The sequence below is a fragment of the Solanum verrucosum genome, unplaced genomic scaffold (genome assembly GCF_900185275.1).
Source record: "Solanum verrucosum unplaced genomic scaffold, falcon-dt-bn FXZP01000050.1, whole genome shotgun sequence".
In the NCBI taxonomy this organism is placed as follows: Eukaryota; Viridiplantae; Streptophyta; class Magnoliopsida; order Solanales; family Solanaceae; genus Solanum; species Solanum verrucosum.
In genome coordinates this window covers 1376672-1403803 of record NW_026020020.1, presented here as the reverse complement: position 1 = coordinate 1403803, position 27132 = coordinate 1376672, and the positions used below count along the sequence as shown (strand labels likewise).

General features: G+C 33.2%; 3 protein-coding genes across 3 annotated transcripts in view; 2 read left to right on the top strand and 1 right to left on the bottom strand.

The window, feature by feature from the left end:
- Positions 1–7149, bottom strand: part of LOC125821058 (lysine-specific demethylase JMJ25-like) — a 41807-nt gene extending 34658 nt beyond the window's left edge. The window contains exons 1-8 of the mRNA XM_049500478.1: positions 6397–7149; positions 6186–6301; positions 5783–5882; positions 5546–5687; positions 5130–5193; positions 4215–5046; positions 1996–2325; positions 1091–1654 (exon numbers count right to left, since the gene is read on the bottom strand). Of these exons, the coding sequence (XP_049356435.1) occupies positions 1091–1654; positions 1996–2325; positions 4215–5046; positions 5130–5193; positions 5546–5687; positions 5783–5882; positions 6186–6301; positions 6397–7149 (2901 nt within the window). The remainder of the gene's footprint in view (positions 1–1090; positions 1655–1995; positions 2326–4214; positions 5047–5129; positions 5194–5545; positions 5688–5782; positions 5883–6185; positions 6302–6396) is intronic.
- The window catches only part of LOC125821071 (tetraspanin-6), a 1176838-nt gene that overhangs the window by 258108 nt on the left and 891598 nt on the right, over positions 1–27132 (top strand). The window lies entirely within an intron of this gene.
- Positions 9416–10306, top strand: LOC125821057 (uncharacterized). Its single transcript, XM_049500477.1, has 3 exons — positions 9416–9755; positions 9849–10201; positions 10286–10306. The coding sequence occupies exons 1-3, from the start codon at positions 9416–9418 to the stop codon at positions 10304–10306; spliced, it is 714 nt and encodes a 237-aa protein (XP_049356434.1).

Below are 27132 nucleotides of genomic sequence, written 5' to 3'. Positions count from 1 at the left end.
GGCTAAAACCAAACTTCACATTGAGGGATTCCAATATCAAAACAATGTCATAAATTGTTTCCTCGCCCAAACATTGAATGATTGAGTTCCAAAACCATCCCACCCCCTCTAATAAAGAATTAGAAGACAAATTGGAAGACTTGGAATTATGGTTTCATCTTGGAAAAATTGATGTCCCATATTGAAAAACCTTGCCCAAAATGTAATATCACATGATGTAAAATGATAGGATGTTGTCTCCAAGGTGAGCAAGCAGACTACTAAGCTGCAAAAACAACATATCAAGTAAAATTCTACAAAGTGGGGTCTAGGGAGGGTAGAATGTACATGACCTTACTTCTACCTCAGAGGTAGAGAGGTGGTTTCCAATAGATCCCTGGCTAGACTACTAAGTTGCATATACAAAAAAAAACAAAAGTAATTGCAGTTCAATGTCATATACAGGTAAATAACATAAGGAATCAGTTAAAAAAGTGATAGAAAGGGCATGTCTGGGCTGTTGGTTGTAGCACTCTCTAACTCCCTCTATTTTAATTTGTTTTTGTTTGTCTTACTTTCCTTTTCGATGTGGCACAAAAAGAATGCTTCTTTCCTTTTTGGCAACTCACTTCTAACTTTCCACATGACATGTTTAACACTACAAGATTAAAGGGCATTTTGATACATTTTACACATCTTTAGTTTAAGACCACAAGATTCAATAGTCTTCTTTTTTCTTTCTTAAATTTCATGTCAAGTCAAATCTAGACATTTTAGGAGTATTAGATATCTGAAAGAATATTTTCAGCACATTAATTAAGGAACTTAAGTCTCTAACTCTTTGGCTTTCTTGCTGAAACTGCATATTATTTAGGCTCTGTTCATCTAACTACAGGTAATTGTTAATATCTCAAAGTCAAGTTGCAGAGTTCTGGTACATGTGAACAAACGATAAAGGATTACCCCCACCCCAGTTTATATATATATATATATATATATATATATATAGACACACACACACACACACACACACACACACACATATATATATATAATTTAAAAACCACCTTGCACTTGTAGAAGTAAAAACCATAGCAAGTTTTATTAATACCTGTGGGACCGGGCAACAGTAGATATGTCTGAATTCCTTGAAGTGCTTCAAAAGATATTCCTCCAACTTAGCAACATCTTGCCTTCTAAAGATGTCCCAGAGTGCACCGCCTTCCATATCCTCAAATACTTCATTTTTTTCGAACACTGGGTTATCTTTGCACTTGTCATTTTTATCATTATCAATTTTAATTCCTCCGCTTGCTTCACAATAGCTAGTAGAATTGATTGCACCATTTATTACCATATCAGAACCAGTATCTCCCTCTGGTTCGACACAAGAAGCAGATGGAATAATTGAATGATTGCCACAATCTGGTTCACAACTCAAGCTTTGAACTTCAAAATGTTCAGTTTTTCCTTCATCTCTTCTGCTACATCTGTCACTGTGCACAGAGTGGTCATCAATCAACTCAGATAATGCTTCATTTTTGCATTTTTTCTCGTCCTCAACCATCTGAAGTTCAGTTTTATCTTGTTCAGCATGTTTTTTTTTCACTTCTTCCATTACTGAAAGCTGGTCAGGCGTCAGGTTTATTGCTTGAGTATGTGTCAACACATTCACCTACAAAACAATTTTGAAGTAGATATTAGATATATTTAACAGAGGAAACCAAACAACTTAAGAAATCCATCTTTTATTGGTGAACACAATAATCAACAGTTCATTCCATGTTCAGGACTTCCATTTTTCTTTTTCTTTTTTGACAGGGAAACATGTAGAACCAGCTTGCCTGCTTCTATTAGCTTAATGAAATCACAGTTACAGAGTTGCAAAAAAACTGCATGGCATGAATGTCCACATTCTTCAAGAAATATCCCAACTGTGCCCAAGGGAGAATAGTATGCAAAACAAAATAGAAAATAATACGCATGACAAAAGAATGGATAAAAAACAAGGTATACCGCATCAGACATATCACAATGCAGCTTAGTCACAGAGTCTCCACGCCCTAGCTCCTGTCGAACTCCATAAGCAATATATGTCTTTGGTCCCATGTCAGGCTTCAACGAATCGGGTGGCAGTTTGACAGCAAGATTTAGGAAGCCATTTTGTGGATTTGTGTACTCCTGAAAAGGCAAGCTTCTAACAAACTCCGCGCCATGACGAGGTAATCGCTCATCGAATAAATCAGATGGAGGCCAATCTTTCAACTTCAGAATCTGGGGCCAGCCAGCACTATCAGTTCGACCTTCCAAATATCCCTTAAAAAACTGATGGATGTTAACTTCTACCTGTAATCATCCAAGAAATAACAAAATTATCCATCACATTCTAGAATCACTTCAACAGCAAATAACTAACTTCAGAAATTAAAATGGAGAAAAAAATCATTGTTAAAACATTATCACTGGCTCCAATAAACCTGAAATTCTACATGGTCTTTGGGAAATCACATTGAGCTATTATTATTATTTTCAAGAAAAGGTGACATGAATAGTTTGGGTTGATGTCAAATTACAAGAATTAAAAGATAATAACACAAATAAAATGAAACAAAAAACGAGAAAGAAAAGCATTATTAAAACATTGAACATCACTGACTCCAGTAAACCTGAAATTCTATATGGTGTTTGGGAAATCACATTGAGCTATTATTATTATTTTCAAGAAAAGGTGACATGAATAGTTTGTGTTGATGTCAAAATACAAAAATTAAAAGATAATAACACAAATAAAATGAAACCAAAAAAACGAGAAAGAAAAACATTGTTAAAACATTGAACATCACTGGCTCCAGTAAACCTGAAATTCTACATGGTCTTTGGGAAATCACATTGAGCTATTATTTTCAAGAAAAGGTGACATGAATTTTGGGTTGATGTCAAAATACAAGAATTAAAAGATAATAACACAAATAAAATTAAACAAAAAACAAGAAAAAAAAACATTGCTAAAACATTGAACATCACTGGCTCCAGTAAACCTAAAATTCCACATGGTCAATGGGAAATCGCATTGAGCTATTATTTTCAAGAAAAAGGAGACATGAATAGTTTGGGTTGATTTCAAATTACAAAAATTACAAGATAAAAACATATAAAAAATGAAACAAAAAACACATGCCGCACAAAAAAAATAGAAACACAAAAAAACGCATGTACCGACACAGTTTTCCATTTCTTAACAACAAATGGTAAAAGATAAAGCATTGGTCTAGCAATTGTACACACTACTTCACTTCTTGGTCTGAAATTGTTGAGATTGCTGCTAGCTGTGCACTACATAGCAAAATGTATTAACAAATTAATGTTTCCTTTCATACTTCTTCAATCCCATTCAAATTGATTTCACTTCTACTCAAAGAACCATGATTTTTATTATCTGACCGAAACATCCTTAATTATTTGAACATCACTTGTAAGTCACCATATATATGTGGCTAGAGGAGTTTTCCACAAGATTTGAAATTAAAAAAAGAACTTCTGATATTATAACAAACATTAATCAAGTTATTCTTCTAAACAGAACTCCGGCTGACAATGTAAATGAACCAATCTATTGATTTACACAGCCCTTAAAAGAACATACCAGATAAAAGCAACATTATCCCCAATTAATAGAATTAGGTACTCGATTAAAAGTTTTTTGAAACTAGTTCAACAAAAACAAAATAGAGTAAAAGTAGCTTATCAATAATAAGGTAAGTAACTAAGCAAGGATAAATAATCCAATAGGAACACATTCAAAGAGATACTTGGAACCTACTCCCACTCTACAAATCACAACCATCAAGTTGCTTTAACCTAAACACACTAACAGGGTTGAAATCATAGTAATATACACTGTATTAAGCATTATGTTCTTAGATATTGATATAAACTTTAAACTGATAGGTACTTCAATCTGTTACTATATAAAGTCTAAGCAAGATTTAAAAAAAAAACTGTTGTACTGCACTTATAGAATAAATATTTGATATTATTCTGAAAGTAAAATTTTGCTAAATTTTAGCTGCAATGTTTAATGGTCTCGACAAACAAAGAACTAAAAAATCCACAACTGATGGCTTTAGGAAGAAGGCCAAAATGGTAAATAAAACTAAGGATTACTAAGACAAGTAGAATTACTTGAAAAGGAGAAAATGTTAATGAGTGTGTGACTCGCAAGTATTAAAACTCACCTCACACCAATCTAAGCAATTGATGGCAACGACATCCAAAAGAAGAGGGTGGTTTAAGTTCTTTATCTGGCGACAGGCTCGCCACATAACCATGGGCTCCCAGCTTAACCCTGTCGCAGTCTCAAGCACATTGCGGACAATCACAGGCTCACCTTTCAGCCAGTGACATTGGAAATGCTTCAGATCCTCCTGCTGAAGATCTTTAGCTGCTGGACAGTATAAATAGTTCTCATCACACCCATCATGAGATACTGTTTTACACATTTTGCTTTTCTGGATATCATTTTCATTTACTGAATTCCTACAGCAGCATGGTCCCTGAGAAATTTCAGGCATGCGTTCCAATTCAAATATTTTGGCAATATCTTCAGCTCTTGCCAACAACTCAGAGAGACCTTCTGTCTTGTTCAGCAGGCACTTCAGATCTAAAATTCCCTTACCACAACCACCAAACTTCTGTGGTGGACAAGGGATTCTACCATCTTCATTGGATTTCCATTCACCAGTAGGACCACCAGAATTATCTTGCAGATGCCCTCCATTATCCCCAGGCTCCATTTCAAATGCAAACCTGGCATCATCCACCGAATCATTTTCAATCATCTTCTTGGAAGATTTAGACCTACTTGAAGTTCGGGTATCTGATAAAGAACCACACCTCACATCACCATGCAAATAACCAATCCCCTTGTCAACGAATTCCATGATGACTTCTTCATCGCCTCCCTTAAGGTGACCATCTCTAAGCTCCCGGCAACAAGTAAGGCATAGATCATAGGAACAGCTAGAACAGTTCCTGTGAAAATCAAAAATGGATGTTTTGCAGTTGTTGCTGCACAAAAGATTGCCCAATTTAGCTAATTTGAACATCATTCTACAGGACTGGCATGGAAAGAAGAGGCTCTTCATGCTCACCAGTACATTCTCTCATTCTTCTGACACTTCGCCTTCTTCAGCTCTAACTCTGACACTGATAACCCTGCCCAGATGTAAAAGAAATTCTAGTTACAACAGGTAGCAAGTGAAGATGCATTAGGCATACAGTTTTTCCTGGAAGAAGCTAGTATCTCCCTACCTACTACTTGAAACTATGTTTTCTTATCTGGGAAATAGCAAGTACATTAACACATTCCCTGTTTGACAATTCAAACTCAACACTGCAGATATATGGAAAATGGCTATGTTGTTATCTTTTCTAACTGTGCAATAGATATTACCTAACCAGATTTTAAAATGCACACTTACAGTTGCCCACATGAAAAAAATATGGCCTATCAACTGAAAAATATAAACAATTGTTGTGGCATTAATTCTAAACAAGATAATAGAACCTTGAATCTTAGCTTCAATATCCTTCTCCATCACTTGCTCTGTACTAAATCTTCTCAGGAAAGGCAAAAGTTTTTGCAAAATGTATTTAGAATATTCAAACTTCTCTTCTTCGCTTATCTCACATTGTGAGTCCTTCAAAGCCTGCAAAAAGATTTAACATAAGAGCATATCGCATAGTGATAACTTGCAAAATAAGACTGTAACTTAATTATAGTGGGACAGCAAAAGAATTCAACCCTTATTGGCCCATCCAAACGCAAGCATGCTTTGCAATTACAGTTTTTGCGACAAACAGGACAAGACTCTGCAAAAGCTTCCTCGGGCATTCCAGGGTACCTATTATTGATCATAAAGGGAAATGCACTCATGAGAAAAACTACATGATTGAATGATAACTTGTGTTGAAGTTGACAATATTAAACAAAATTGATTGAACATATAATGCTTCGAGTTGTTAAAATGTTCATCATGCTTTGCATCATATCAGTTGTGACAATATAAACATATCATCAAGAGACAAACTGCTCAAATAAAGCCACAAGAAGCAGAGTATTATGTCTTTACAAGTCCAACTTACAATTAAAATCTCATATAAGTTATTCGGACAAACAAACACAACCAAGTAAAAGTTTCCAGTACCATGTGGTTATGCAAGGAATGCAGTATCGCTTTGTTTTACAGCTGGTGCAGCGAACAACCCTTCCTTTGTCATTCCTCTGGCACTGATGACACATATTTGATACAATCTCATTACCCTGCCCATGTTTTGAATTTCAGAATGAAGATCGTTTGGGGTTAGTAAAGAACAAATTAAATGATAAAATTTTCAAATAAAGCAAGATTTTTTTACATTCTCATCCTTCCTCTTTCTAGCACGGGGATTTGATGCATTATCTTTGCTTTGCCTTCCAGGTTCTGATCCTTCGACTTTGTCTTCTTCCTCAGCCCTATGTTTTTTACTCCCATTACCCTCCTCCTCTCTAGTATCAGAATCTCCACCATTCTCTTTCGAACTCATTATTCCACGTTTTTTACTTGCAATTTTCTCACCACTATCAACATTCTCTTCTTCTGTTTTCACGCCACTCTTCCTGCCTTGACCCCTTCTTTTCTTACTAGTACTACGGTCTTCTGCATCCCATTCATTCATTTGTTGAGTATATTCACTTAACTTCTCAATAGCTTTTTTACATGACGACCTCATTGGCCTATGAGTAGTACTCACTGTATCAGAATCAATCTTTTCCTCTTCTCTCTTGCTATCAATTTCGTCTTTTTTTTCATTGACATCATTCTTTTTCCTACCAAGATTCCTGCTTTTCTTAATACAAGTCTCTTTTCCTGCAGATTCCTCCAATTTTTGTTTTCCCTTATTTTTGTTTGGTGGTCTCCCCCTTTTCTTTTTTGGTTTAACAACCTCAGTCAAAACCATCTCTTCTTCTACTTTAAGATCCTCCAAAGATTGAAACTTTACCTGAATATCCCCCTTCTTCTCAACAGTAGTTTCCTCCAAAGATTGAAACTTTACCTGAATATCGTCCTTCTTCACAATAGTTTCCTCGAAAGAATCAAACTTTACCTTCTTTTCAATACTTTCCTCCATAATACCCAAATCGCAGTTTCTCAAAATCCCTTGTACTACTAACTACAATACAATCCTCCCTTTTTTCTGAAATCGACGTTTTGGCTCCCCAAAAGAAAAAAAGGAGTAAGTAGTACCTACCTATCCTTTTTTCTCAAACCTGATTAGTATGTATTGGGGGGGTTAGGGTTTTGGTAAGAAGAGTGAAAAAACTGTGGGTGGAGGGAGAGATATTTTTAGGGGGGAAAGTTTCGAAAAGTCCCGCCTTACACGCTATGCTAATTTACAGGATTTCGTCTGACAAGTTCTAGATCACTGTGCTATTCTTTTTTGTTTTCAACTTGCTGCTACTACTTCTACTACTACTTCTATCTAATCTAACAAAAACAGATACTAAAAGGCATGTCTCTGCTGACGCACCCACTAATTACATCATATTTTGACGGTTTTCTAAACTATTAGTAGTATATATACTACTACTAATTTTTCTTTCTTACAACTCACCCATATATTGCTTATATTCGTCTGATGCAAGTAATGTATTTTCGCGTCGCTTTTTACTTATCATTTTTCTTTGTTATTTTTGATAAATTAAAAAAAAATCATTTTTTTTAATTATTATACCCTTAATTTATAAATATCAAATTAATAGTAGTAAAGATATTTAGAATCCTATTAATAGGGGTAAAATGGTAAACTCATTATAGCAATCAATATTTTTTGGCCAAAGTCATCTCCGGCCCCTCAAAGTTGTCCTCATTATTCATTTAGACACCTCAACTACACCTAGTACCTATTGAACACCTCTACCACCCCAGATTTGAACCGTCTAAGCATTTTTTTATCACTTTTAATAAGTTGTGTGGCGCGTGTATTTAAGCTCCCCACGTGTATCCGACGTGTATAGAATGACCATTTAACAACTACCACGTGTATCCGACGTGTATTTGTAAATGTCTTAATTGGGGAAGATTCCTAAATCGTTAAAATTGACAGAACACTTCTCTCTCTCTCTCTTCGCGATTTCTTCCAAATTGAAGCTCTCCATCTTCGCGATTTCCTCCAGATTGAAGTTGGATTCGTCTTGTTCGTGTTACAATCTTGAAGATTTCCTTGTGTAAGTTAGGATTGTTAATGATTTTTACATGCTTTGGTAAATGAATTCCAAAAGGCTAGGGTTTTGTAAAATATAGGGTTTGTGATTTTTGCGAATATTCTGTCCCTTCTTTACTATTACCCAGAAAATATGCTTTAAAGCTTTGTTTTTTAGTTGTTGTATGGGTTATATGAGTATATTTTGTTATCTTAAGCTAGGGTTTGTTTGATATTTTGTAGGGCTAACAATTGACCATGGAGGAGATTATATTTACAAAGATTTACCATGGTGGAATCTTATCTGAGATATTTGTCCCTACTTATGTTGGAAACTGTGTGCCTGCACTCAGGTATATTATTAAGGACCACTTTTCCATTTTGAAACTATTGTATTATACTAAAGAATTGGGGTATGAAACTGTTGGAGGCTTTTATGTGAAGGATTTATTGAATAAAAAATGGGTCCTAATTACAACTGACCAACATCTCCTACACCTAATTAAAGACTTAAAACATGAGGACACTTTTGAAGTATTTGTCTGTCATGTATTAGATGAACCCTTACTTGACACTGAGGGACCTAGAGGCTATCTAACTAATGTTGGTGGTGAAGGTGTTGATGTTGACCTTGGTGAAGAGGGTGAGGCTGTTAACTTAGGTGGAGAAGGTGAGGTTGTTGACCTAAGTGGAGAAGGTGAGGTTGTTAACCTTGGTAGTGAGGGTGTTGATGTTAACATTGGTGAAGAGGATGTGGATGACAACCTAGGTGGATAGGGTGTGGATGATAACCTAGGTGGAGAAGGTGAATCTGATTTCTTGAGTAGTGATTCAGATCTAGATATACCTTCAGAAGATGGTTTAGATATTGATGAGGAGTTAAGAGCTTTTAGACAAGAAAAAAGAAACAAAAACAGAGAAAAAAGGCTACTGAATTTGAAGAAATACTAGTTGGAGAGGCTGGTGGTATAGATAGAGGCTTTGAGGATAAAATTGACAAATATGAATAAAACTGACAAATATGTAGGAAAATTAGGTGGAGATGAGGATTATATTGATAGCCTAATTGTTGGAGTGATGATAGTGGTGAACAACTAGTGTGGATGCTGTTAAGGGAGTAGATATACCTGCTAGAAGGAGAAGCAAAAAAGTTAGGTATGATGAAGATTGTGAAGTTTCAAAATTTGAGCTTGGAATGGTCTTTGAGGGTGCAAATCAGTTCAGGAAAACAGTGGCAGATTATGATGTAGAGTACAGGAGGCAGATAAAGCTAAGACCTAATGAAAAACATAGAGTGAGGGTGAAGTGCAAAAATGCTAATTGTAAATGGTTGTTATATGCTTCCATTGACAAGGACTCGGGTGACTTCATTGTGAAGAACTATCATCCTGTTCACAAGTGTATTCCATTAAACAGGAACAAGTTGTGTAATTCAAAATTAATTGCTAGAAAGTTTAAGGACAGAATTGTATCTCAACCATACATAAGGATGAAAATTCAAGATTTGGTTAGAAAGACATTGGGTCTTTATGTTGGTAAGACTCTTTGTTACAGGGGTAAATAGAGGATTATGAAGGAAGACATGGGTGATTGGAAAGTGAAATTTGTCAAATTATGTGACTATGCAGATATGATCAAACAAACCAATCCTGGAAGCTCCTGTTGGGTAAAATTTGATAAGGAAACTGAACCAGGAAAGAACCTTTTTGTGTATTTTTATGTGTGCTTTCATGCATTTAAGCAAGGATGGTTGGAGGGGTGTAGGAATACAATTGAATTTGATGGTTGTTTTCTCAAGGGAGCTTGTAAGGGTGAGCTATTAGTTGTTGGAAAGAATGGGAACAATCAAATGTATCTAATTGCCTGGGCAGTTGTGGATACAGAAACAAAACATAGTTGGAGCTGGTTCATAAGGTATTTAATTGTTGATCTAAACTTGGGAACTGGTGAAGGTTTGACTGTAATGTCAGATATGCAAAAGGTATTGATTATACATTTTTTTATATTTTAGTTTAATTTGATCTTTACTACTTCAATTACTTATTCTGTACATATTTTTTGTTAGGGACTTATTCTTGTCTTGTAAGAGTTGTTACCAAATGTTGAGAAAAGGATGTGTGCTAGACATATATGGAGTAACTGGCATGTGAACTAGAAAGGAGAAGAAAGAAGGAAACAGTTTTGGAGATGCTCAAAGGCCTTCTTTGAAGTCAAGTTTGGAGAAGAAGTTCATGCAATGTCCAAGCTAGGTAAGAAGGAAATAACCGAGGACTTGCTACATTATGATCCCAGAAATTGGTCTAGGGCTTTTTTCCAAACTCACTCTAAGTGTGATGTTGTAGAAAATAACATGTGTGAGACTTTAAATTCCTGGACTTAGCTGCTAGACATAAATCAATTATTAACATGTTAGAGGATATTAGGCATAAAATGATGAACAGACATATAGACATGATCAAATTTGCTGAAACATGGATATCAGACATTTCACCTATGGCAAGGGCAATACTAGAAAGAAACAAGGAGTATTCAAATAATTGTAATGTTCAATGGAATGGGTTGAATGGTTTTGAGATTAGTGAGGGGGAATATTCATTTGTTGTTGACTTGGAGAAGAAACATTGTGACTGTAGGTTGTGGATGTTGAGAGGTATTCCTTGCCCTCATGTTATTTGTGTTTATTATTACTTGAATCAAGATCCTGATCAACATGTAGAGCACTGGTATAAGAAAGAAACATTTCTCAAGGCTTACAACCATTTTATCCAACCTATTCCCAATATGAGGATGTGGCCTGAAACTACAAATCCATCAATAGAGCCTTCAAAACCAAGAAAAATGCCAGGCAGACCTGGCAAGAAGAGAAGAAAGAGTAAGGATGAGCCAAAAAAATGGGAGAAACTTTCAAGAAAAGGAGTAAAGATGACATGTTCTATATGCAAGAAAATTGGTCATAACAAAGCTGTGTGTGCAAAAGTAAGTAATACTTCATATTCACATTTGTAAATTACTTAAAGTTTATATATATTATAATCATATATTTTATTTTGTGGTGACACAGTATGGGAGGGGGAGCACTTCTCAACCTACAAGTCAAGGAAATTCAAGCCAACAAAGTTGTTCTCAAACAGGAGTAAGATTTGATTTACATATTCATTTGCATTAATTTTCATTATATAAGTTATTCATATCTACTTATTTTTGTTCAATAGGTTAGAACACAATCAAGTCAACAAAGTTCTGTTTGTGCTGATACTACTGTTGTGCCAAGAACTACTCAAACAACAGTAAGATTAGATTTAATAATTCATTTACATTTTCTGGTTGATCTACAAGTTATTCATACATCCTTATTTATGCTATATAGTCTACAATGGGAGGTCCATCACATTCTACTTTCAGAACCACATATGCAACTACACAATCAAGTCAACCAAGTTCAATTTGTGCTGACACAGAATTTGTGCCAAGACCTCCTCAAAATAGGGTTCAAGTTAGGACTGGAAGAGGATTAGGAAGAAAAAAAGCTAATGCAAGAGGGACCCCATTTGTTACTGAAAGTGATAGTTCTTCTAGTCAATTGTCACCTTTATCAGGTCACAAGAGACCATACAGTTCTGCCTCATTTGTTGTTGCTACTGGAGGTAACAGAAGGCCTGCAACTGGTTTTGGTGTTTACTCTAATCCTACAACTGAAGCCCAAGTATTTAATGTACGTTTACTCTATTTTGGTGTATATTCTGATAGGCACATTATGATCTTACCTTATCTTACACTTTCTTTCTTATATTATAGCCTGGTACATCAAGTGAGAAGATTCTACATGGGCCAACAAAATTGAAGAGTTCTTCACCAACCTATATAGATATTGGCTTTAAACCTCGTGGCCTAAAATGGAAGGGAAAAGATGCAGTCGGCACCGCACAGTTGCATCAAATGAAAGCAAACAGGAAAAATTGGAAGTAGTTCATTTGGAAAGTTGTTATGATTTTGGCCCATGTTAAAAGGGTCTTCAACAAGCTACTCTTTAGTTTATTTTGAACACTCGTGTAATGTCTTTTTGAACCATGCCTTTGTGTTAACAAGACTATGTATTTTTGAACCATGCAAGACAATGGTTTTTTATTACCTCTCAATGCATTTGTCTTATGTATTTTTCAACCATGACTTTGTGTTATGTATTTTCCAGCCATGCATTTGTGTTATTAGCTCAGTTTTTGAACAACAACTACACAGGGCAAGTCGATCCCAGAACTAATTTCAGAACACATGGCAAGTTAGAAAACAGAGGCAAGTTATAAAAGAGAAACTGATCAATTCACACTGGAAGTTACAAAAAAGACACCGATCAATTCACATTCAAACTTCCAATTTGATACAAAATATTAACTTAACAGACCAATTAAGTACAACACTAATTACGTGAAATAGCCTCCTAACTACTGCAAAACTAAACAATTAAGTACTACAATTTTGAACTACTATGAACTACACAATATTAAAGAACCATTTTATAGTTAGCAGACAAAGAAAAACAATCACAACTCGGTTAAATTTGACATTTTCCCAATCCCTTTGGAGTTTAACTTCCTTGAGCTTCTTGTTCAATACCATCAGCTTCTCTTCATTTTCATTCAATTGAAAATTCAAAGAATCCCTTTCTTCTTCAAGCTCTTTCACTTTTCTCTTTAGTCGATCAATCGGATTATGACCATCTATGAATCTATTCATTAAGGATGATTCATCAACATTTTCAAGTGACGGATCAATCCATCTAAAATAGCCACATCCACCATTTTCCTACAAACCACATAACAATAATAAATATACAAAAATGTTGATTTTTCAAATAATACAATAACAATAGTTTTTGTTCGAATAATTACAAACCTTTGATGCTTTGCATCCAAAAAATCTACGACCTGGGTTCAATGGAGTCCTCGAAGTTTTCAGTCGACAATAATAACCACACTTACATACATCGACTTCCTCGATATTCACTGAACTTTGCGACATTTGATAAAACACAATTGATTTAGAAGAGAGAAACGTTGGATATTTAGAGAAAGAAGAGAGAATTGGGGATAAGAGTTCTAAAATGGATTTGGGGGAAGAAGAATTGGGGATTTTAGTGTTAAAATATCCAAGTTAAAATTTTAACGTTGGATGTCTTAAATGCAGGGTAAAAAATGGGAGAAAAAACAATTCATGCGTCCAATTTGCGTGAATCACAAACGATTTGCCATGTAGGCAAAAAATGCTTAGACGGTTCAAATTTGGGGTGGTAGAGGTGTTCAATAGGTACTAGGTGTAGTTGATGTGTCTAAATGAATAATGAGGACAACTTTGAGGGGTCGGAGATGACTTTGGCCATATTTTTTTAATAGGTGTACCAAATCAAAATTTGACAAGTAAAAAGGGACAAAGGGAGTATCATATATACAATTTATGTATGCATAACTCTTAACCAGATTCATATTGATTTAGTTTTGAAATAATTGGGGTTATTTATTATTAATAATATTTATACAAGATAAATAAAGTTATAATATATCTGATAAAAGTAGAGTTATGTATCCAAATGTTAAGAGAGAAAGAAAAAAATATTTTTAATGCCATTCTGAAAATGGTAAAAATATCTCAAAAGTGAGAAATATCATAATGTAAATTGCTTCAAAATTTGTTTCAAAATTCTTGAGAAATAAAATGACAACTAAACATTCGAAAACTTACCAACCAAACATTGTATAAAACTAATACGTGAATAACTTTATCCTATTTGCAAACTGAACCTGGTATAAAATTTATATATGAATAATGATAGTTATTCATGTATTAGCTTTGTGTTTATCCCATAACCAAATGGCCCCTAATTAAATCATATCTTAAAAATTTCTCAAATTATAATAATTTTGAATTTTTTAAAACTTGTGGATAAATTGTTCATTCGTCTAACACATATCAAATGATACTTTAGTTATTTACTCCCATTATCCCCTTTTACCTGTTCAATTTATTCTTTTTATTTGTCATTTTTGACAAATTAAGAAATGACAATTTTTTTTTACTTATTATACCCTCAATTTATTAACTTTAAGTTAATATTTTTTGAAAAATGTAGTGAGTAAGGATATTTGTAATCTTATCAATTAATAGGGATAAAATGATAAACTCACTAGAGCAATCAATATTTTCTTATTAGGTGTACCAAGTAAAAAGGGAGAAAGGGAGTATCAGATATATAAGTTATGTATCAGATGCATAACTATAAATCAAATTCATACTGATTTAGATTTGAAATAATTGGGTTATGTATCAACAATAATATTTGTACCAGATACATTGTATACAAACAAAGTTATAATGTATCTAATAGAAGTAGAGTATCTGAATGTTAAGAGAGAGAAGGAAAAAGAGATTTTTATAATTAATTTAAATGATTGAAAATTTTAAAAATTATATTATTTTAAGTCATGTAATTACATAATTTTTCCTAATTTAATATAACCTCAACATTAATTCAATTTCGCTCTTGAAGATGGTAAAAATAAAAAATCAAAATTGTAATGTTATTTCTGAAAATGGTAAAAATATCTCAAAAGTGAGAAACATCATAATGTAAATTGCTTCAGAATTTGTTTCTATTTCTCGAGAAATAAAATGACAAGTACATAAACATGAAAAATTTTATCCTGCGCGAGGCGCAAGTACTGTCAGTTGTGTGAGGGGTTGTTTGGCTGCCAAGTGTATGTTCTGGGACCACATGTCACTTTCTTTCATTTCCTTTTCTCATCTATTTTTAACCTTCTTTCTTGCATTTTTTTCTACTACTTGTTAACTCTTAACATAATTTTATTTTATTTTATTTTTGTATGATGTTTTTTTTTTTTTTTTTAATTTGAAATTTAGTATATGAATTAAAACGCGACAATTTAAGATTTGCATTGTGTAGAGCATTGTTCGAAGTGATATACTATTTACCAAGAATTTTTCATACTCAAAACCTCTAGTTAATCGAGAAACAATATCATCTTTTGCGCCATCATTTATTTGAGAAAAAACCAAGTTGGTGTGTCGAAAAATTTAAATTTATTTTTTTGGAAAAGTTTTAAGGAATTGAAGAAAGTGAAACTACAAAAAATTAGTATTTTAAAATCCCATGTCTTAATTTCATAAAATGTTTTTAAAAAAAATAATATATTTTATAAATGATATATAGAAAATATGATTTGAATTAATTATTTTTAAAATTATAAACAAAATTGTAATTTACCCAAAATAACTTTTTCATTTCTCTTCTCACTCCTCCACTCCACCTTTTATTTACCTCTATGTAGAGTACTTTGTAATTTTGTAAAAAATTAAATATATTTCATTACACAATAAAAATAATAATATCCTAAAATTAATATTTCATTATCTCTTTTTCGCATTATTTCTCCAATTCTTCAATAAACAATAGTAATGTCCTAAAATTAGTAATTTTATTATTATTATTTTTAATTTAATTCATAATATTCATTTGTTAAAAATCAAATATAAATAAATATATTAATATTAATTTAGATTTAAAGTAAAATAATTATGTATTTTTAAAAAGCTAAACTAAGACTTGTGTTCTTAACCTCGTACAAAATCAATTGTATTATTTAAAGAACAAAAATAATTAGTTATTTAAAATTATTTGTAAATCAACAAAATCAAAATATAATTAATTGATTTTTTTCAATTTACTCTCTCTATTAATTTATTGTTTTTTCTCTCAAAATTCAAACTATAAAATATATTTTTTATTATATTACATGATAAGAATTGCAACTAATAATATTTTTTGGCTGAATTGCAACTTAGTGAGAAGGTTATATTTTTTAACAAACACTATAAGTTGCAATTCTTATCATGTTAATATAATAATAAAAGAATATTTTTAAAGTATGTATGTATGTATGTAGGAGTTTATGGATGATTTTCGAATTTGGATTACATGAAAATAGTAACAAAAACTTATGTAATTATTTGTCAGGATTACTGATGGTCTTTCTATTATATTTTCTTGTTGGAGAATATTTGATACATTTAAGTGTTTATGAAATTAGAAAATTATGAAATAATTGAGAAGAAAAAAATTAAGTTTATACTCCTTTTGTTTTCGTATTAGTTATTTTACTTTTTTACACTTTCTTTAAGAAATTATTAATAAAAATGATATTTATTAATTTACTCTTTATATTATTTTTTTTACAATTTTACAAATTTTGTTTATAATTTCAAAAATAATTAATTGTTAGAGTAATGAAAAAAAATTATAGTTTAATTTTGTTAATTGATAAACAATTTTAATAATTATTTTTAGTAATTTAGATAATTAATATAGGATTGAAAAATAATACTAAATGTTAGGAGTATGATGAATTAGGCTAAATTTCACACTTTTAAATTATTTAAAGGTAAGGAAAATAGTAAAATTTGAAATAATGGTAAAAAATACAAGAAGTTGAAAAGTTAAATAATAGGAAAAAGTTAAAAAGTAAGAGAGAGAAGGAACTTTGGCCCTTTTTTCTGAAAATGGGACCCAGAAATCCATTTGTCAAATTATAAAAGGGGCCTCACACAACTTTTGTATGCCACCTCATACTTGACCCTCAACCACCATAAAATTTTTCCATAAACATAACCAACTGGCTCCTTTTTTAGAAAAAAAAAAAAAGCATTTTAAGTACGAAGCAAGTTCACAAAACAAATTACAAAAATCACAAAGGTACTTGAGTTTGGATTCACTTATTTCAGTAGTTTTTGGCTTTTAAGACTTTTGTTTTTGAATGTTTTTGGAAAAGACAAAAGATATTTTTAAGTATTTTTTTTAGGTGGAAAAATTATAAAAATAAACTAAAATCCAAAAGTTGGATAGTCCCAACTTAAGAGTGGTTGAATTGGCTTTTCTAAAGTGGCTTATAAGATTAAAGCTATAAGGAGTCGTTTGGTACAAAGATGTATAATGCAGGGATTACTAACGCATGAATTAGTAATGCAGAGATTAGTAATGTAGAGTTTAGTAATGCAATGATTAGTTTTTATCAAGTGTTTGGTTCATTGTTTCTCATCTAATCTTATGTTTGGTTTAAAACTCTAGAAAAAAGTTTATTTCCTATTATACTCTTGAGTTATTATGAGATTTTATATTTCATTTAACTAGTCAAGTTAAATACTAAAATATAAAAAAAATAAATTATTATTATTATTGAGGTGTGATATGTCACTATAGACATCATTGATAGCACGGTATATTTCTAATTTTTTGTTGGTCAAATATACATTAAACTTAACATAGATTTAAGGCCACTTAAATTGTTCAAATACACGAAGCTTATTTTTTTAAAAAAAAAAAATAGTTCAAGTGGTCAATGGACGAACTACATTTAAAAAAAAAACGAAAAAAATCAATCTAATATAACAAATCAAACACGGAGAAAAAAATATTAGTTTGTGAAATCATCAAATTACATGGAACAAATTTGGAGAATTTAAAAGAATATTTATAAATATTCTCGTATAAATAAAAAAAAATGAACATTAAATTACAAAAAAATAATTAGGAAAAAATATTTGAGGATAGTTTAGTCATTTGGGGGTCTTATCCAAGGATTGTTAAACCTTGGATTAGTTATCCCACCCTTTTCTAGGGATAAAATAAGACCTTGTATGAAGTATAACTAATCCATGGATTAGGTTAAATAAAGTAACCAAACAATGTTTTTGTTGGACTAAATTTTAATCCATGGACTATTTTGATTAATACCTCCTAATTCAAGCGGGTCCATTTGAATTAGCTTATTTTTAGGTGTTTTTTATTTTTAAACACTTCTTTAGTTTTGGAGGTTTTTGAAAAAGTTAAAAAGTGTTTTTAAGCACTCACTTTTAGCCAAAAATAAAATTGAACAAGTCAAAAATCAAAAGTAGGGTATCCTTTACTTATGATTTTTTTTGTCAATTATAAGTTAATTTTTATAAGTTCATCCAAACAGAAGTGGGAACACCCAATTTTTGGTCATTGGCTCCTTTTTTTACTTATTCAGCCTAAAAAGTGCTTAACAACGCTTATTATGTTTTTCAAGCACTTTTAGAACTAAGAAGAGCTTAAAAGTCTAAAGTTACTTAAAATAAAAGTCAATTCAAACACTCGTTTGTGGCTTTTAACTTTTAGGTTATAAACTACTTTAGAAGTTTCAATCCAAACACCCCCTTTATGCTCCAACTACTTTAGTTTTCTTTGGTGCAAGGTCATGACACAACCCGAAACTATCCTTAGTAGTAACACGGTGCTTAGAGTCACAGTGACTTCAAGCTAACCTTTGATACTGGCATAGTTATAAGCAAGCAAATATGACCATATAAACGAACTAAAATGACTGAGTGGAATCATAATTATAGAACACTAGTTCAATATATTCCTGAACAAAGTCTTGTTTACAACAAATGTAATCTAAAGAGAATCAGGAATGAAATACATTAAATACAACAATTGTTACTGACTCTCTATGAAGCCTCTGCCTTCAGCTCGAACATGATTCCTTATCCACTTAATTAATACATGTGAATTAGAAATGAAATACTAGAACTACAATCTGACTTGAGTGTTTGAAATAAGAGAACTAATCATCTGCTGACTTGAAGCTGCGATCCGACTGAGACCTGAATTTACATCACATGAAGTAGTTAAAGAGGTATGCAATCAGTACTTTGTATGTGAGATATGCATGATAATATATAAAGCTGGACAAGATGAATTGGAGATGCTAAACTGAATATGAAACTGAAACACATGAACTAATGCAATGACCAAGTAGTAAAACATGCACCTAATAGATACTGAAACTAAAATAACTGAATTCAAGGTCAAAATAATAATCTAAAAGACTAAACTGTGGGAGATACTAAAAACGACAGAATCCATGTGAGCTACTACATGGAGTTCAGTAAATTACTCCTACACTAAAAAAAGAGAGTTAACTTGCCAAGGTAGGGATCATTATATCTGAGCTAAGATGGATCCACTAGCTAAAGTTCATAAAGACTAATCATACGGTGTCACGTAGTTCTGGGACTTAGAAATTTCTACTAAAGGTCCACGGACGCTAAGCGAAAATCTTCATCCTAAAATCTCACTTGGTGTTAAGTATTCTCCCAACGAAAACATGTATAAATCTTAAAACAGTGTACTCTGATACTATTAAATCATACTAATAACTGATAAATACTGAGTAGCTCGTAAATCATAATAACTGAACATAATTATAAAGATATTGTAACACCTCGGTATTTGAAAGAACTAAATTGGAAATAGCAAAATCTGAAATTTTGCAAGTTAAGCTTATGATATGACTTTTGGGTCAAATTCAAATGGTCATAACTTTCAGTACAAGATGAGTTATGTAGCATATAAGATATCAAATGAAAGGTCTTGGAATCCTCTTTCCAACGCCACTGAATTTGCTAATTTTAGAGCTCGTATGAGGGAGATATGATTGTTTGAAGTTGGGCTGTTCAATTAAGAAAAGTTACTCGGATTTAAGAGGGGTATTTTGGTCTTTTCCTTACCCAATCAAGTTAATTCATTTTTAGTAATTAATTAGGGGTCTAAACTGATTTGGTTCAGTTTTCCCAAACCAAAATACGCCTAGGTTTTTGAGAATAGTTTAAGAAGAGGAGAAAGGAGAAAATTCAAGGCGTTCTTGGAAGTTTCTTGCGGAATCGAGAATCGTTTCGCCAAGGGTTGATCCCTAAAGAGGTATGTGAGTTCACATAGCATTGGGTTCGTTCATCTACGCACCAATCATGTTAATTTTAGCGTAATTTCGTCCTAAAAAGTTGAAGGTTTGATGTTTTTTATTAGTGTTCTTGAATTTACTTTTGTTCTTGAATTAGGATGGGATTGATGAGTTCTTGAGATAATCTATCAATTTTAAGAGTTGTTTTGGGTAGATTCTTGTGTTCATGTATTGGGTAACTGAATCTAAAGAGAAATTGAGAAAAAGAATCGATATTGAGATCAGAAAACGAGTTGAAAAATTCGTCAGGTTGACCTGGGGAGGGCTGGGGCAGCGCGCCAACAGTGCGCCAGAATCCAGTCTCTGAACTTTGGGGGCTGGTGCCCCGCGCCAGTAGTGAGCTCGGGACATCTGCCCCCACCTTTTTCCTATTGTTTTACTCTTCTAAGTTCTCCTAAAGTGTACCTTCACTCCCTATTAATTCTAACTACTCTAAACAACTTCTAAACATCTAGAAATCATTCATAAACATGAATCATAACCTTGAATCTATAATCCAAATTCAAGGTAGAGTTGAGAGTCAAGTCTTGAGAGTTCTTCGAGTCATTTTAAGAGGTCGTTTGCAATTTTTTTACAACTTGTTTTAAATGACTTGAACACAGAGTTGAGAAGAGTAGAGTGAGTTTATTTTCTTTAAAATGATATATGGGAACTAAGTATTCCCAAGAGTAAATGTTTTCACATCTAAACAAGAGAGGAAACATTAATTTCTAAAAGAGCTTTTGAGCTAGTTTTTGAGTATCATCTCTTTTAAGAGAAAGATTTTGAGTAATAATCTCAAACCATAGAGAAGTTATGTTTTTAAACTTATGAGCTAGTTACATTTTGGGAGTAGTATTGAGTAACGATATGGGGACGAGTTCAGATAACTCAAAGTCTCCATAAACAGTGTAGCCAACATGGGTAAAAAATGTCATACTTTTTAGATGATTCATTAATGCTTTTAGCATAGACTAGTGGATCCACTTAGTAGTAGGTTCTATACCCCGGGAAAGTATAGGACGACCTTGGCAGTATGAGGCAAGACGTTGTATCATCACATAGCTCATAGTGATGGTTGTCGGTTAGAGAATCTCCCACAGAGTTACTTGTATTTTCATATACAAAACTAAGTTACTATTGTGTTTTTTCAATACACTGAGTTGTTATCTACATGTTTTAAAGCTTTTCTTTATACTGCATGTTTATTTCTGCTTTATATTGAAAAGAGTTGAGTTGAGAAGAGGTAAGTTTCTTCAGTTCCATTTTCAAGCTTATGTCTTGTTTTAGAATTCCCCTGGCATACTCGTACATTTCATGTACTAACGTCATTTGACGTGTATCTTTTATGATGCAGATACAGGTAACCAGGATCAGCATCCAATGCTTCGTTGATTCAGTTAAGCTTCAGAGTGGTTGGTGAGCCTCCTTGCTTCTAGAGGATCCTTTTTATCATTGTTTGTCATTCCAGTTTTGTTAGGATGATCGGGGGTCTTGTCCCGACATTCCTCTTAGTATTTAGAGGCTTCATAGATGGTTAGACATTATTAGTTCAATAGTCTTGTTCATTTCAGTTGTTTTGATATTTGACACTTGAGTTGCCTCATTGGACAGTTGAATGTTTTCTTTACAACATTCTAAGCTTATTTCATGAGTTTATCTTTGTTGAGTAAAGTCTTCTGCTGAGTAGTAAGCAAGATCAAGGGTTCACTTGGGGCCAGCAATGGTTCTCGAGTGCCGGCCACACCCAAAGTGTATGCTCGGGGAGTGACAGATACTTTATCTAAAAGCATCTAAATCCTGATATTTAAAAATTTACTGAGATATACTTTATCTAAAAGCATCATAATTCATGAAATCTGATATTTTGAGACATACATCTTAAATAACATAATTTTGAGTCATAAAATACTTGCCTACTATGGGTTCATGAATATCCTTGACAACATAAGAATTATAATCAAAATCATGCAAAATGAAAACTAATCATGAAGAGGAAGTTGAATTTCAATAAGAACCCATGAAAATCATAGAAACCCTAGTTCCTAGTTTTGGAGAAATCATAACTTGAAGAAATTGGATTTTCTTTGGGACTCAATGGGTGAAGGGAGACTCATTGATGAGGTTTTCACATGCATGGAATGAAAAAATTTGGTAGAATTGCTAAACTTGAAGCTAAATATAATTTCTTGAACTCTTTCATAAGATAACGCACTTGAAATTAAAGATAATAATACTTTCTTGAAAATCATAAATTTACTTCTTTCATGAAAATAATGAATAAGAAATATTAGGACTAGATTTTCAAATAGCGTTGGCTAAAAAGAGACTCATGTGGTATAATAAGCATGAACCATGAATCAACATTCACGTCATCATTGATGACATGAAGTATACCGATTTTGATGATAAAATCAAGAATCAATGATATGATAAAGATTAAAAGCCCTAGCTTTGATCTTACTAACTAAAATTGTAGATGTAGGGCATGAGGAAGAACTAATTTCCTCACTATATATGATAATCTTACATACCTTAAATGCTCCATGCATCTTGAAAAAGAATCCTAACTTGAAGGAGAACGATCAAAAAATCAATTTTTGAGATTCTTGAATTAGTTTCTTGAAAATCCTATAGTCGTGGGTTAAGATTTTTATTAATGATTCATGATTATAAGAAGAAATTTGAGTTAGGAATTCTTTGATAAGGACTTGCCTTGAAGAAGAATCTTGATTTTTTTTTTTAAAGAATCTTGCTTTGGAAGTCTTATGCTTAGAGTTTTGCCTTGGGGTTTGAGAGAGAAAAGGAGGGGAAATTAAGAGATAGAAATCTGATTGTTTAGGACTTTATGGGAGTTAAGAAATTCGTTTTAGGATTTTCATAGGGGTATAAAGACAAAACACCTTTTTAGTAATTTTTCATCGGTCAAAACGTAACTGCACTATGCCATGTAAGAAAATGATCATTACTATTTACTCCGAACTCCGACAGACGCAAACTTGATGGCATTGCAAAAGAATACTCATAGACCTTTAATTTGATATGTTATGTGACACCTAATCTTCATATTCTAAGAGATATGATCGCTTGGAGTTTACCTAAATAAAATACGAAACTCAATTGATAAAGAAGCTTTCAACGTAATCTTATGTTAGAGGATTCTTATGACCTTAATTCATCTTCAAATCTCTTTCCATGCTAAAGAATTGACCTTAACACCTATGCACAATTAAAAATCACCCGGTACAATCTTATACACATATGAGGAATGATTTGAATCTTAGCTTAGAGATTTTCGGAGTGTTACAGGTAGTATGTTAGATCCATGGACCTTCACACTGATATCTTCTGAGTAATTGTAATCATGAACCTACACAAACGACGAAACAACAATTTCTACAATTTTTTGTCTCCCTCTACTATGTCTGTTGAGATTAATAAGTTTATGCATAATTAGTTAGTTAGTTTAAACAGTGTTACTTTCACAGAGTTAGTTAGTTAACAACTTTTGTAGTTAGTTAGCTTTCCGTTAGCCAGCTGTCCTAGTTGTTAGATATTTTCCAGTTTTCAGTCTGTATATATACAACTCACTGTATCTAGTTCTAGTTCAGTTTTCATAATTCAGAAATGAGAAATGTGCCTTCTCAATTAGCTCTCTCTTAATCTTGAGCTCAGTAGGTTCTAGAATCCACCATTAATGGTGGTTCTTGTTGCTTTCATTTTGAGTTTTGACATGATATCAGAGCAAGGGATCGATCAACCCTGCTTATCTTCGTCCTTCTCGTGAAGATCTTTCAGTTCTCAGTTCGTTTCAGGTTACATGTTTCCTTTCTTTCAACTGTTCTTCAATCTTCTTTTACTTTCCTACACATTCTCTTCTCAATTTCTGTGGATTGATTCTGCTGCATTATAATGGTAGAAGTCACTAATCTAGAAGCAACTAAGGGAATTGAAATAGGAAGTGTTTTATACCTACATCCATCAGATAATCCAGGTGCACCTCGTGTACCAGTCGTTTTCGATGGAATTGGTTATAGATCCTGGAGAAGAGGCATCATCAGATCTCTGTCAGTAAAGAATAAATTGGGTTTCATCAATGGAGATTCTAAGAAACCACTTTCTACAGACCCAGACTATAAACAATGGGAGAGGTGTGACAATATGGTTACATCTTGGATCCTAAAGTCTTTGAATAGAGAAATTGTTGATAGTGTAGCATACATGGACAGTGCTTTAGAATTGTGGACTGATTTGGAGGATCGTTATGATCAAACCAATGGTGCCTAGTTGTATCAAATTCAGAAAGAGATCAATGATCTCATTCAGGGAGTTTTGGATGTCACAACTTATTACACCAAGATGAAGAAAATTTGGGAAGAATTGAGTAGCTTATGCATCAAAAACCACTGCAGTTGTGCATGTAATTGTGGAACAAATGATGTCATGCACAAGGTTGAACAGGATAGACGATTGATTCAATTTCTTATGGGTCTTAATGAGGTTTACACAATAATCAAAGGTAACATTTTGATGATGAATCCACTACCATTTGTGGCACAAGCTTTTGCCCTATTAATACAGGAAGAAAAACAAAGAGAGTTTAAATCAAACAACCAATTGTTTGTTGAATCCAACTCTCTTGCTGCTAGCTCTTCAGGGACCTCAGGATGCTCTTTAGTTGCTAATATTTCAGGTACTTCAAAAGGTCAAAATTTCCAAACAAATTACTCCTCTTCTTCTCCAAATCATAGAGGAAGACCATTCTGTGACCACTGCAAGAGACCAGGCCACATTAAGGAGAAGTGTTATCAGTTACATGGATATCCATAGAACAACAATCGATCTCAGAAATCTCAGTCTCATGGACAGCAAGGTTATAATCAATTCCAAAGACAACAACAATATAAGAATTTTGGTTTCAATCAGGCATACAGAAACAATAACAAAGGGAAATGTGTGACAACTAATTCTGTAGGGCTGTCATGTGACTCTACTATGGAACAATGATGTGGCTCTGGGGTCAAATCACCAATCAGGACATTGGCATCTCAAAGGAGCAGTATGGACAACTTGTCTACCTACTTCAGCAATTTCAGCCAGAAAATTCAGGCAGCATGCAGACAACAAATCCTGCTGTGAACTTTGCAGGTATCATTGCATGCACTTCTTTTATAGTTTTTGACAAACTTTCATGTGAATGTTACAAAGCCAAAACTGACTTGTGGATCTTAGACTCAGGTGCATCACACCATATGACATTTAACAAACTTCATCTCACCAATATTTTGCCATTACCTGAACCAATGTTAGTTAGATTACCTAATGGCTATAAGGTAAAGGTCACAGAGGTTGGAAATGTGCGACTAACTTCACAGATCACACTGTACAATGTCTTAGTCATTCCCTCTTTCAAGTACAACACTTGATTTCAATCAATTCCCTAGCTCTACATCTTAAATGTGTTGTTTCCTTCTCTAACACATCTTGTCTCTTGCAGGCCCCTTCACTGAAGAGGCCTCTGGAAATTGGTAAAGCTCATGATGGTCTGTATCTCCTTTGCTTAGACTATCTGCAAAAGAGCAAACATTCCACTTCATCTGAAAATCCTACTACATGTCTTTCACTTCATAAAACTAATAGGTTGCATTGTCAATGTAATTCTCATTCCTGTTTACCTCATCAAAATGTAATAAACAGTTCATCTGACAATAAAGACAATACTATTTCTGTTGATAGCAATGTTGTTACCACTGGTGATGATATAGACTTGTTGTGCCATTACAGACTTGGTCATGTTCCTTTTGTTAAAATGAAGAGTATATCCTCAATACCTGTGGTTTTCTCATCCAAACAACCTTTCTTTTGCCCCATCTATCCCATGGCAAGGCAGACTAGACTACCTTTTCAACAGAGCACTCATAATAGCACTGCTATTTTTGACTTAGTCCATGTTGATTTATGGGGGCCATACCAAACATCCACACTTTAGATTCTTTCTTACCCTGATAGATGACTTCAGTAGGTCCACTTGGACACAACTACTCAGTCATAAAAGCAATGCCCTACATGTTGTTAAAACCTTCACAATTATGGTTGAAAACCAATTCAAAACTACCATCAAAGTAATTAGATCAGATAATGGGCTTGAATTCACCAATACTGAGTCCATCCAATTTTTTTCAGTCCAAAGGTATTATTCACCAAAAGTCTTGTCCATACACACTTCAACAAAATGGTGTGGTGGAAAGGAAACAAAAATACATTCTTGAAATAGCTAGGGCACTTCTTTTTCAGTCCAAACTCCCTACAAAATACTGGGGAGAATGCATTCTAACTGCTACCTATATAATTAATAGACTCCCTTCTGTACCTCTAAATAACAAATGTCCATATGAAGTGTTGTATGGGCTGAAGCCTTTTTACTCACACTTAAGAATTTTTGGTTGTTTGTGCTACCCAACTATCCCTAAAACCCAAAGATCTAAATTTGAACCTAGAGCATCTCCATACGTTTTTGTAGGATATCCATTTGGTATGAAAGGATACAAGGTCATTAGTCTAGCCACTAAAAGGTTGTATGTCTACAGAGATGTAATCTTTCATGAAATAATTTTTCCCTTTGCAGTGACTAAAGATCCTACTCTCTTCCCTTCTTTTCCTTTCCATCATCACTGTTTTATTGATCAGTCTGCATATCCCACTTCTGGTTCATCATTGGATCCTATTGTCCAGTGTGATCATGAGACATCAAGTGACACAAATCCTATTTTACCTCATGATCCTTCTAGTCCACAACATCATCCTTCTCCTAGCAACACCTCAACAACAACTCCCCAACAAGTTCACCAACCTGATATAACAACCAGGAAGTCTCATAGGACTCACAAATTGCCCACATACTTGTCAGACTATGTTCACTCTATACCTGTTTCACAACCCACAGACAATCACACTCCAACAACTCCTACCACATTAACTGCTTGTTTTTCTCTCAACCATCATATATCTCATGCAAAATTGGATCATAATAGTCAAGTCTTTGCTTTAAATATTGCTCATGATTGTGAGCCATCTAGTTATGAAGAGGCTTCTCTTGATCCTGCCTGGC